Source organism: Oryx dammah, unplaced genomic scaffold, assembly GCF_014754425.2.
Source record: "Oryx dammah isolate SB20612 unplaced genomic scaffold, SCBI_Odam_1.1 HiC_scaffold_22, whole genome shotgun sequence".
NCBI classification, from domain to species: Eukaryota; Metazoa; Chordata; class Mammalia; order Artiodactyla; family Bovidae; genus Oryx; species Oryx dammah.
Window position 1 is genome coordinate 26,673,011 of NW_024070206.1, and position 14,200 is coordinate 26,687,210.

General features: G+C 34.6%; 1 protein-coding gene across 1 annotated transcript in view; it reads right to left on the reverse strand.

Moving 5' to 3' along the window:
• The window catches only part of ROCK1 (Rho associated coiled-coil containing protein kinase 1), a 125,260-nt gene that overhangs the window by 45,693 nt on the left and 65,367 nt on the right, over positions 1 to 14,200 (reverse strand). Inside the window, exons 9-11 of the mRNA XM_040264706.1 lie at positions 11,869 to 11,960; positions 3,942 to 4,101; positions 1,782 to 1,842 (exon numbers count right to left, since the gene is read on the reverse strand). Coding sequence (XP_040120640.1) covers positions 1,782 to 1,842; positions 3,942 to 4,101; positions 11,869 to 11,960 — 313 coding nt within the window. The remainder of the gene's footprint in view (positions 1 to 1,781; positions 1,843 to 3,941; positions 4,102 to 11,868; positions 11,961 to 14,200) is intronic.

Sequence of the window (14,200 nt, forward strand, 5' to 3'; positions counted from 1 at the left end):
AAATGTGCTTTAATTTTGAAGACTTCTGAGCCCTAGTTAGCTATATAACTTGGCAAATAGCTTTATTGGGATGAGAATTTAAAAGAGAAAAATCCATAATAGCTAACAGGTACCCACACAGTTCTTTCCCTTTTTTCTCACTTCCCCTTCCCACCATATGCTCTCTCGAATGTAAAAGGAAACATGAAGGAGAAAGAGAACAATTTTATCAGCTTTTAAAAATGAACGCTGCCTATTCCTCGTCTCAATTAAAAATACAGCCTGCAGCACACAGAGTTCAAAGACTGGTTTGAAGACAGCCAGGTTTATTTAAGAAAATTTCCAGTTAACCCAAAAGGACCTTCTCAAACATAAGCAAGTAAAAATTTTTTAAATCCGTTCTCTTATGAACTATTCTCACAATGAAAAGAACTCATGTTTCTAATATTTACTTCCTATAGTAATTCACTTTTCAGGGTCAAATGAGCTGACGCTCACTGTACTAGATACTCTCCATTGGCCACCTCTCCCTTTCAGGCTCGAAGATCCATCCTCTGCCTTCTTTGTCATGAAATTTACAGACTGCATTACGTGGGCTCTTCTCTCCCATGATTTTAAAGTTGGTTTCAGCCAACAGGTGCCACTAGCTGGAGATCAGTTGGGAGAAACGAAATTCCCACTCTCCTCACTCTCCTCTTGCCTTAGTGTGGCTTTGGCAGTGTTCTCTGTTCTATGCTCCTCTTTCATGATTCTCCACATTCTCTCTGAGCTGTGGGAACAAGATTTGTCTCTCCTCGTCCTTCAGACTAGGGGCAATGGCTTCCCACTGCTGTCAGTCAATGGCTGCTTTACCCCCTTTATTTACTGCTCCCTGTGATCCTGCTCATGACACCATTTACAGTCTCTTCATTAAACTCTCTTCACTTCATGAACAAACAAAATGTGGCACATAGATATAACAGAATATATTAAGCCTTAAAAAGGAATGAAATTCTGATACGTCTACAACATGTTTGAGCCTTAAGGACATTAAGTAAGATAAGCCAACCACAAAAGGTCAAATATTGTATGATTTCACTAGAACAGTCAAATTCAGAGACTGAAAGTAAAGACAGCAGTTATCAGGGGCTGGAGGGAGAGTGGAATGCAGACTTTAATGGGTAGAAAGTTTTAGTCTGGGATGAAGAAAAAGTTCTTGAGACGACAGTGGTGATGACCACCTAACAATGTGAGGGTGCTTAATGTTACTTAAAAATGGTGTTAATAAAATGGTAAATTTTGTGTTACATAAATTTTATAACACACACAAAAAAACTCTCATTTAAACTTTCTGAATTTGCCATCTGTTTTCCTGTCAAGATCCAACCTGATGCACTGATTTATCATAAATTCCTAATTCCAAAGATTAAAAAGACCACCTCTGTCAACCTGTGTAGCAACGTGTAGTTTATTAACTGCTTCCACATATAATATCCCATTTGATATTCAGGCAAAAAAATCAAACAGGAGAGGAGACAGTACGTAAAAAAAAAAGCTATAAAAATGGTGGTCCAGTGGTTAAGATTCTGAGCTCCCAATGCAGAGGGCCCAGGTTCGATTCCTGGTCAGAGAACTAGATCCCAAGAGTTCACCATGTTACAACTAAGACTCGGCATGGCCAAATTTAAAAAAAAAAAAAAAAAAAAAAAAAATCAGGCTCACTAACTACACATTTGGAAACAATATATATATTAGTATCATGCATACAAAATACATTATCCACAAAACAGCTTTTAAAAAAATAACAATAAAAAAATACCTACCAAGCTTTTATCCACATTAGAGCTAGTTCTGTTATCGTTAGGATTTGCTGAAGACAAGTATCTGAGAAGAAAAAAAGTTTTTAAAAGAAAACAAAACAGTCTTTAATATCAAGTAGTAACCAGTAACAAATACTATATGCCTATTTTTTGAACTTACTCTGCTTTTAAAAATTGAGTGCAGGTTCTTAATGCTTTATTTTTACAAACATAACACAGAAATAACACATATATTACATAAAACCCACAGCTAGGTCTGAAGTGGTCTTCCCTAGTGGCTCAGTCAGTAGAGTCTGCCTGCAATGAGGGAGACCTGGGTTGAAACCCTGGATCAGGAAGATCCCCTGGAGAAGGAAATGGCAACCCACTCCAGTATTCTTGCCTGGAGGATCTAACGGACAAAGGAGGCTGGTGGGCTACATACAGTCCATGGAGTCACAAAGAGTTGGACATGACTGAGCAACTTCACTTTCACGAAACATGAATACAAGGAAAAATCACAGAACATAATCTAGAGTATGATAATGTAGTACAAATAGTGCATGTGTGTATATAATGACTATTTAATTCAAGATTACCTTTGTGTAGAAAAAGTAATCACTTTTGTGTAGAAAAAGTAGTTAACTGCTGAACTCTACTATAGAAAATCTAAAAACACTTAGGGGGTTGTTTATATCAACATCTTGAGTGTTTCAGAACACTCAAGACAGAATAATTGATAAAAATATAAAATTTTTAAAAGAGAAAAAAAAGAAAGAATGCTGAAACAAACATACCACTTTACAGGGTCTCTGTGCATTTCAATATAAAATAGTTCCAATATTACAGTCATAGAGTATTAGGGAGGGAAAAGAGATTAAAGTACTGTCTTTTTCTAGGGGTCAAAACTCAAGTATTACCTACTTGTCTGATGATACAGAGAAAGTATTCTAGCATCAAAAGAACAAAATTATTGTCTTATAGTTGGATTACTGGAGAAATTGCATAACACAGGACTAAACTGAATTCCTATTTTCTAAACTTGACCTGAATTAACCTCTTATTAAAAGTTTTGACTAAAATGACAAGATGTTTCACTTTAAAAGAAAGTGAGCTATAATAACCTCAAATTTAATCGTTACTCCAAGAAATTCAAATGTCTACTACCATTTGAATGGAGTATAATTTGACTAGAAGTACATATTCTAAAATAAATTGATCAAGCAGATTTGACATACCCAGTTGATGCTGCCACATAGTTCAGTTCACTTTTATATACTGGTGTAGCATTTTATTTAGATTTCTGTTGTGTAGTATTCGCCAACCTACATTGTACAACTCATCCATTTTCTCACTAGGATATGAACATCTCAAGAGAAGACTCTGTATCTTATTAATCCTTATACCTGACGAAGAGTAGACTGTCAAATGTGTCTGTTGAATGAATGCCCAGCATATAAAAATAACATTTCACTTGTATCTGAAGTCCACTAGAAAAGCTAAAGCTAACATTGGCTCATACTAATGATAATAACAACTAACACTGAGTGCTTATGCCATGCAGAGCATTGCTCTAAGTGTTTTACTGTTTTGATTCATTTAACCCCTACAACAACCCTGAGACACAATTATTATCCCCATCATCCCTATTTTTGAGGAAATGAACGTATAAAAGATCAAAGCTATTTGCCTAAGGTCACAAGGCCTTATAATGTAAAATATGGTGAATTCACTGAGAAGTTTTAGGGAGGAATCACTTAATTTTTTGAAGAATTGAAAACTATAGGCCTTTTCTAACATCAATATAGTGATAATGCTAGAAGACTACATACTGTTTAAAAATGCCTTATAAAACCAGGACTCTTTGGATAACAGGATTAAGCAAAATATCAATAGTAACAGAATCTCTTGAACTATTAATAGCTGTAATGTGAAGAAACATTAAGTTATTCACCAAAGAATTTCTGAGAAACAATATCCTGAGCATGGATGAGTTTGAAAGATACTAAATACGAAATCCTGGAAATATAATTAATTGGTGAATGTGATATATTAATATATATTTTTATACACCATTAAATCTACTTTAAATATTCTAAGGTAAATTTTAGATATCCCTAAGAAAATAATACGACTACAACAAAATCAGTGCCTACTCCCAAAACCAATGTGTAGCATACTTACCTACGATTGCTATAATATGTAAATCCTACAAAAGGTAGCTGATTGCCAACAAAAGCTTTAGGTATAGGGAATGTTTCTTCATCTCCTTTATCTTCTTCCAAGTCATCAAAGTTACTTGTGTCTATGTCACTACTTAAATCAGGTACAACTGGTGCTACAGCTAAAAACAGAAACAAAATTAGTTCATTTCAAATTTAATATCAAGTGAAGCAATGATTTTGCACTAACTACTAATGATTTCCTACATATAAATAACTTGTGAACCACAAATTCTAAATGGGCTGAATTCTATTACAATAAGCTTTACTAGGATTATTAATCAGCAGCTACAGATCATGGATTATATAATTCTGTAAATCAATTATCTTCAAAAATAATTATGATAATTATCATATATACCTCAAGTTTAATTTGAGTATTACAAGTCAAGTATTATTATGGTTTGTTTTAAAATACACTGTAGTATAAGATGTGCAAAAGCAATTAGGACTATAGAAAAGACTGTTCAGAAACTACAGGGCAAAACAAATTGCACTTAAAGTTGGTTAGCAACAGTATTTCACTTGTTAATCTGCTCTATAGCAAACTAGAAATCAGTTACCTCTCTTAGCAGTCTTGGATATAGTTAATAATTTGTTACTGAAATATTTTTACTTATCTAGAATCTAGATAATCAGTATTCCCCTCCCCACCAGCTCGATAGCTCTCCAAGAGCCAAGTTTTGTTTTCTTTTTTTCAATTAATTGATTTATAATATTGTGTTTCAGGTGTAAAGCTAAGTGATTCACTTATATGTGTTTGTGTGTATTTTTATTTTTTTCCCCAGATTCTTTTCCATTATTGGTTATTATTACGATATACTGAATAGGGGCAAAGTATTTTGAATTATATTTTCAGATTCTTTTCCATTATTGGTTATTATTATGATATACTGAATAGGAGCAAAGTATTTTGAATTATATTTTCAGACTACCAATAGTTATCTTCCTTGAATTAAGTGATTAGGGACAACTCAGGTAAGTCTTATAAAATGGCTGTTGGGAAAAGAGAACAGGGATACAAAACCTCAACAAAGAATCTTCTTCAGGAGTTCTAAACTTGATGGGAAACAAGACCCACATACACTTAAAATAAAAGTGTATGTGACAATGCAAATCTTCACAACATAGAAAATATCATATGAAACTACTACAGCCACTGTCTTCTTTTGGAGCTTAAATATGCTACAGAAAGTACATATAAAAATAAATATTTGGAAAAACATTTTCTAGTTTAAAGATATAGGAGTATAATAAAACATAACTGAAATATTATCATCAAAACATTCAATAATTATTTTACATACAATCATTTCATGTTCCCTAAGAGAAAAAGATGAAGAAGAGCAAACAGAAGTAACTGACGTTACAATCTTAATTTCACACATAATTTGAATTATTGCTCTACTAAATCATCTGGGTATTCCAGGCAAGTAGGAACTACTGTTGTGCATCTCAGATACCGTGACCTATCAGATAAATTTGGGAATGAAACAACACATTCAATCAAAAGAAGCTGCCGTTCTAACAGTGTAACAGGAAAAGAGCTTTTCCACCATTTTCTTTCCTTAATGGCCAAGAAAACTGCCCAACTAGACGATTCTAGCTTCCTGACATTAACTGCCTAATTTGTGGAAAGAGGGGAAAAAAGGATTGTCATTCCTTATGTAGTACATCCTCTCAGCACAAATTTAACCTTAAAACAGCAGTTCTCAATCAGGGACAAGTTTGGGCCCTCAGGGATATTCAGTAATGTCTGAAGTTCCCAATTAGGGACAATTTTGGCCCCTCAGAGATATTCAGCAATGTCTGAATGTCAGAAATGTCTGGGTGCATAATTTTTGTTGTCACAACTCGGGGGTGGGGGGATGTTGCTGACATCTGGTGGGTAGAGAACACATCCTTTCCAGCATTTGTTATCTGCAGACTTTTTCTGATGATGGCCATTCTGATCAGTGTGAGGTGAAGACACTGTATACTGATAAAAGGGTCAATTTTATGAAGAAGATACAACAATGATAAACATATGTGCATACAACAACAATTCCAAAGATACACATATACACATATAAATGACATAAAGGAAACAGTTCTAAGAGTGTCTTCAATAACCCACTTTTAATAGTGAACAAAAAATCCAAACAGAAGATAAATAAGAAAATGAAAGACTTAAATAATACTGTAAACCAAATAGATACAACAGAAAAATAAAGCACACCCCAACACCAGTAGCAGAATACACATTTTTCTCAGATGCACATGGGACTTTTCCATGACAAACTGTATGTTAGTTCAAAATACAGTAAATTTAAAGAGGCTGAAATTATACAAAGCATTTTCTCCAACCACAATGGAATGAAACAAGAAGTCAATAATAGAAGGAAAATTAGAAGATTCACAAATATGTGGAAATTAAACAGTATTCTCTTAAACCATGAGCTGAAGAAATGAAAAAGAAAGAAAGAAAATGCTTTGAGATGAATGAAAATGAAAACATACCAAAACTTATGGGATTCAGTGAAAGCAATGCTTAGGGAAGCACTTTATTTGTAAATGCCTATGTTATATTTAAAAAGCATCTCAAATCAACAACCCAGACTGACACTCTAAGAAACTAGAAAAAAGAGTAAATCAAGCCCAAAGCTAGAGGAAGGAAAGAAAAAATACACATCAAAATGCAAGTAAATAAAATATGTAACAGAAAATGAACCATGAAAATTAACAAATAATTGGTTCTTTAAAAAGATCAATCAAATTGGCAAATCTTTTACTTCAATAAGAAAAAAGGAGAAGAGACATGAACAACTAAAATCAGAAATTAAAGTGGGGACATAATTATCAAGCTTCTACAAATCAAAGGGATAAAATTAAAAAACTATGAACAATTGTACACCAACAGATAACTGAGATGAAATGACCAATTGCAGAAACACAAACTATCAAAACTTACTTGTAAAAGAAAATTCGAAAAGACCTATGGTAAGAGATTTAATCAACAACAAAAAATGTCTCAACAAAAAGCCCAAGACAAGATGGTTTCACAACTGAATTCCATCAAACACATAAAGAAGAATTAATGCCAATCCTCACAGTTTTCCAAAGACAGAAGAGGATAAAACATTTCCTAATTCATCCCATGAAGCCAGAATTACTCTGATACCAAAGCCAACCAAAACACCACAAGAAAAACATACAAACCAATATCCCCTGATGCAAAAATCTTTAACAAAATACTAACAAATTGAATGTAGCCACATATTAAGAGGGTTATAAACTATGATCAAGTGGGATATGTTTCAGAGTGGCTCACCACATGAAAGTTAATCAGTGTAATACATCACATTAATAGCATGAAGAAAAAAACCCGCATGATTATTTCAAATAACACAGAAATGGCGCTTTACAAAATCCAACACACTTTCATGATAAAAATATTCAGTCAACAAGGCATAGAAGGGAACTTCCTCAATATAATAAAGGGCACTATTGAAAAATCCGCGGCCCACATCATATGCAACAGGCAAAGACTGAAAGCTTTTCCCCAACGATCAGGAACAAGACAAGGAAGGATGCGCAATTTCACTGCTGCTATTCAACAACATGCCGAAAGTTCTAGTCAGAGCCAACACGCAAGAAAAGAAAATAAAAGGCAGCCTAACTGGAAACACATTCAGTAACTGCTCTAAAAATTCCACTGTCTTTCTTTTCCAGGAATGGGAAAACCCATTCTAAAGTTCATATGGAATCTCAAGGGATGCCAAATACAGGCATACCTTACAAATATTGTGAGCTCCACTTCAGATCAGAGCAATAAAGCAAACAGTGGAATAAGGTGAGTCATGTAACCTTTTCTGGCTCCCCAGTGTGCATAGAAGTTATTTTAACACTATAATGTAGTCTGTTATGTGTGCGACAGCAGCATTATGTTTTAAAAACTTTAAAAATTAAAAACCTAATTTAAAATTAAGGCCTTAACGAAAAAATATTTTACTGCTAAAAAATGCTAACCATCATCTGACCACACAGTGTTGCCACAGATCTTCAATTTGTAAAAAACTGCAGCTATCTGTGAAGTGCAATAAAGCTAGGTATGTCCATAATCAAAACAATCTTGAAAAAGAAGAACAAAGTTGGAAAATTAAGATTTTCTGATTTCAAAAGCTACTACAAAGCTACCACAATCCAAACTGTGTAGTACTGGCATAAAGACAGGTATATAGATCAATGGAGTATCATAAAGAGCTCAGAGATTAAACCCTCACATTATATGTTCAAATGCTTTTTGATAAGGGTACCAACACTATTCAAGGAAAAAAGGACAGTCATTTCAACAAATGGTGCTGGGAAAACTGGACATCTATACACAAAAGAATGAAGTTGGATTCTTATCTTACACTATATACAGAAATTAACTCAAAAGAATGGAAAGCAATGACTCTGACAGATATTTGTATACCAATGACCAGAGAAATATTACTCATCATAGCTAAAAGGACAAGCATTCTGAAGTATCAGTCAATAGAAGAATGGATTTTTTTTTAAAGTGGTATAAACACAATGGAATATTATTCAGCCTTAAAATGGAATGAAATTCTGATGCAGGCTATAATATGGATGAATCCTGAAGACAAGCTAGTGAAATGTCAGTCTCAAAAAGATAAAGAATGTATGAATTCACTTGTTTGAAGCAGCAAGAAAAGTCAAATTCATAAAGCAGAACAGTGGCCACTGGGGTTTGGGCTAAAGAAAGAATGGAGATTTAAGCTTTATTGTGTTACAGAGACTTAGTTTGGGGTGATAGAAAAGTTCTGAAAATGGACGGTGATGTGGTTACACAGCAATCTGAAGGTGGTTAATACTACTGAACTGTGTACTTAAAAATGGTTACAATGGTAAATTTTAAGATATTTATCCTTTATGAAAATAAGAGAGAATCTTTCTTAAAGTTTATTTTTTTAAAAAGAACCCAACATAATGCTGAGGCAGTCTAAACTTCTAAGACCCTAAAACTTGCTAGCTCCTAAATTTTTTATCCACGAAGCCTATATTGATTATCTTTTTCATGAAAATATAAAATCCTAAGAGAGGACACCAGACCTGATGGAAAAACAGAACCTAAAGTAGCACATATGTGCATACAATTAATTGTGTTTGCTTTTAACTAAACTGAAAACTCATCACATGTTTTGACAGTTACCACAGTTTACCATAAGTGTCTCCCATCAACTAAAAGGTGGATTAAGTAATGGCAATATCTTATCTGAAATGAGATCATGAATGGCAAAGTTTTTCAAGTAACCACATGTTATATGTAAGACAGCATTATTAATGTTATTATATGTAATAACTGTTATAATTTTGTTTTCCCTAAAATTTAACTGCCAACAAGTGCCAATCCCCTGCATTTCTCATCTATATAATACTGAATAGTAGAAATCCTTAAATGGTACATGGTATTTCACAAGATCAAAGATGTTGGAGTCAAACAGACTGAGACTTGGGTTCTGACGTTGTCATTTGCCAGCAGTGTGACCTGCAGAAAGCCATTTAGGTCTTCTCATTTCTTCTTGTCTTTAATCTGTCATTTCTTCCATTCTATCCCAAATGAGCAGAAAAAGTAATTTTACAGTCTTAATACTTAGTGCCTCTAAATTAAGAGTAAGATCAGGAAGCTTATGGAAATTCTGCCAAAAATCAAGCTGTTTTGTATTTGTACCCTGCTCCCACACGACCAAGGAACAGATGATGAAGACTGTCATTATAACTTGCAGACATGTAAGTGGTAAAACTACCAAAAGAACTATTATTTGCAAAACAGCAAGAAGTCTTGCCAAAGAAAATTAGAGAGGCAAAAGAAAATTAAAAAGAACTATAACTGTTATATAATTTTTAAAATCTTGGCAGGTCAGAGAGGTCAGTTCAGAATAGAAGTATTCTTGGTATTTTAGGGGTGGGAAGTAAAGAAGGGGTAGGAAGAGAGAAAGGGAAGAAGAGAACAGTAAGTTCTATAGACTTCAATTTTTGTTTCTTTTTTTACAGTAAGCACAAAATAGGAGCTTTTAGGATTAGGGAAAGCTCTCAAAATGCTCAAGTACATTAAATCTAAGTAGACTGTAGCAAACCATCGGTAAAAAAAAAAAGATACAGAAATGGTAACAATACTACTGATAATACTACCTATTTATAGAAATTCTTTAAACATGCAGTTCATTTGATTTAAATCAATGACACAATTCATCTTACTTGCTTTTTCCATAAACAGTTATAGTAAGGAAGTATAATATAAAAAATGCCACTGCTGTGGACGCCTCAATTCCACTAGACTATGAGCTGTTTTCCTAGTGTCTGAAATAGAGCTGTGCTCAGGATAAAGCAGGTGGTCAATGCTTGCTGACTAGACTGCCTCCTCTCCTAATTAATACCAACTTTCAATAAGCAAAAGGAATTATGTCTTCCCTACTTTTCACAGTGAATTATTGTATAGTTACTCTGGAATTATTTATGCATAGCTTCACTTTGAAAAAGAAGCAACAGAAAGATATTACTTGGTAGTTTCTGTAGTTCTCTTTTTAAATTTTCTCTGATTTACAATTGTAAACGTATGTTTCCCGCCTTCTGAAACTTTACTGAGAGCATAATTTGAATAAAAAACAATTTTTCAAAGCAGTCACTTATCATCTCACTCTACTCATCTCTGTCTTGCAAGCTTCTCTTGCAACAGGAAAACAATAATCATGTCACATTTACTTATGAGGAGGAGGAAGTTCCTTATTTCCCAGTGTATAACTAACTGTTAATAGAGTCTCTCAAGGTGACGCTGCTCCTGCAGCTTCTCCAGACAGCAATGTCAGTATCTGCAGTGGTGTCATTTCTTAATTTCCAGAAAACTTTATTTCCCCTTTTCCCTCTGTAGTCAGTTTTACAGCTTAGTACAATATATGTACTGTACCTGAAGGCAATATGATATATAACAAGGATATTTCACTAATACTGGCAAACCTACATGATCTATTTCTTCAAAATTAAAAAGAATCATCTCTTGCAATCTCAACTAGACAGGGAGATCTTAAGAGGAACACCTAATTTGTAACTGTTTCCATAATAGCTGAGTTCATTTCATAATTACTGTCCATTGCTGATGCTGCAGCAGGAAGTTAAGGGCTAACGTACACTATTCTTTCTCTGCTAAGTGAAAAAGGGAACAATTCCTGAGACTTCAGCAAGGGAAAGGTGAATTCTTGGCCTCCCAAATCCACAAAGATCATGGGAACCTTTGGTGCCATGATGATTTCGATTCAGCTACGTTAAACAAGGTTTTCTGTGAACTGTCATAATCTCAACTGTTTTTAAAACAGGGAAATAGTCTAAATGGACTGAAAATTAACTTCCTGCATACTACAAATTTTTATTTATTTTCATTGCAAGCTGCAAGTCTGACGGAACCAAGCATACCATAATTTCTTACATGCTAACACAAATTAAATTCTGATAGAACCTCCTTATACTTTAGGTTTTAGCAAAAACAAGAGAATAAACTTTTTTTTCCCCACAAGAAATATTACCTCTTAATTACTGACTTCCTCTATAATGAGATACTGAAGTCTATACAAAGCAATTCAACAAAGATCAAGTATCACATTATGATTGCTGAGCCCAACTCCATTACATGTACATAACATTTCATCTTGGCATACTGAATGGAACATTAGACAAGGAGCAGTGTGTTTTCCCCAATATTATCAGTCTCTCTTTAACTAGGTTAGGACAACACTTACACAGCTTTGGATTTTCATCAGATACACATTTATTTTAGGACGACAGTTCCAAGAGACTATTTACCACAACTACTTTCAAATATTCACTGTAACGTGCAAGAAGAAACAACTTACTGTCTCGAAGCGTTTCCCAAGCCCACTGATCGTTTTTGAAGAAGAGATGTCGTTTGATTTCTTCTACACCATTTCGCCCTAATCTCACCTCTCTGAATAGAGAGAAAAGGAGAAAAGTCATTAATCATTTAAGATTTTATTACTATTATCTATTCATATTTATTTTGGGGCATAATGCTAAGTTTCTGCAAGATGATAAATACAATTCTGTGTCACCCTGAAATTATGTTGACTATCAGGATAATTTTGAGCATACATAAAAAATAAGTTGAAGATTGAGAATATTAAAGAATTTTTTCCAATAAAAACCCACACACACCAAAATACCCCACAGATTTATCGATCCTCCACAGCTTTTCTACTGACACCAGATGAATCACTTTCCTTGCTTCATTAGCCTAATGAATTTTCTTGATAGGTTTTTTAATAGAGGTAAATATATTTTTTGCAACTAACAACTTTATTTCACACCAGCAACTTAAAAAAACTCCAAAAGATATTGTAAATATAAAATTTCCATTTTATCCTCTAGTACATACTTCTGACCAAACACCAATGACAACTAATTCTTGACCCTCCTACAAAATTGAAAGCTTTATAGACTATGCCAAAGCTTTGACTGTGTGGACCACAATAAACTGTGGAAAATTCTGAAAGAGATGGGAATACCAGACCACCTGACCTGCTTCTTGAGAAACCTGTATGCAGTTCAGGAAGCAACAGTTAGAACTAGACATGGAACAACAGATTGGTTCCAAATAGGAAAAGGAGTACATCAAGGCTGTATATTGTCACCCTGCTTATTTAACTTATATGCAGAGTACATCATGAGAAACACTGGGCTGGAGGAAGCACAAGCTGGAATCAAGATTGCTGGGAGAAATATCAATAACCTCAGATATGCAGATGATACCACCCTTACGGCAGAAAGTGAAGAAGAACTAAAGAGCCTCCTGATGAAAGTGGAAGAGGAGAGTGAAAAAGTTGGCTTAAAACTAAGATCATGGCATCTGGTCCCATCATTTCATGGCAAATAGATGGGGAAACAGTGGAAACAGTGGCTGACTTTATTTTCCTGGGCTCCAAAATCACTGCAGATGGTGATTGCAGCCATGAAATTAAAAGACGCTTACTCCTTAGAAGGAAAGTTATGACCAACCTAACCAGCATATTAAAAAGCAGAGATATTACTTTGTCAACAGAAGACCATCTAGTCAAGGCTATGGTTTTTCCAGTGGTCATGTATGGATGTGAGAGTTGGACTGTGAAGAAAGCTGAGTGTCAAAGAATTGATGCTTTTCAACTGTGGTATTGGAGAAGACTCTTGAGAGTCCCTTGGACAGCAAGGAGATCAAACCAGTCCATTCTAAAGGAGATCAGTCCTGGGTGTTCATTGGAAGGACTGATGTTGAAGCTGAAAGTCCAATACTTTGGCCACCTGATGTGAAGAGCTGACTCATTTGTAAAGACTCTGATGCTGGGAAAGATTGAGGGCAGGAGGTGAAGGGGACGACAGAGGATGAGATGGTTGGATGGCAGCACCGACTCAATGGACATGGGTTTGGGTGGACTCTGGGAGTTGGTGATGGACAGGGAGGCCTGGCATGCTGCAGTTCATGGGGTCGCAGAGTCGGACACGACTGAGTGACTGAACTGAGCTGAATGGGACAAGCTACTGATCCTTGGCCTCTTCCGTAGGCACAGAAAAAAAGGATTTTAAAATGTGCCTTTAATTGAGCTGGAAAGAGGAACTCAGTACCATGTGCTTTAGTACAGCACTTGTAAACAACAAAAATCCCAAACTTTTTCATGAGTTAAAGACAAACTGCTTTAGATATAATGAGACACTTTTAATGACTTTCACTGACTCTCTCAGACTGAATTAGGGAACCTCTCCATGGTTCTTTGGTACATGATACTTGAGAGTACTTATCTCTGTACAGTAAGTATCTCATCTGCTTGTCTGCTTCCCACAAAGGGCTAGGACATAGTGGAGAAGAGGCTGTGCACCTTGTTCAATTCTATACCCCCAGCATGGTTTTTATATTAGACTACATTTATATAGTGCTTATATTAAAATATAGAAATTTCAAAAACTATCATGTTTCAGGTTCTAAAGGACATATTGAAGGAGGATAAATTAACTTTAATTAAAGTGAATCCAAAACTGAAACATATTTAAAGGTACAAAGCACCTCTAGTACTTACATTAACCATATACAACCTTAAGTCCTAAATGTAATCTTAGTAAGTCATCTGGTTCATATTTAAATTTTAGAAGTAAATGACAAGGAGATATATATATATATATATAATATGCCATTTCTGTTTC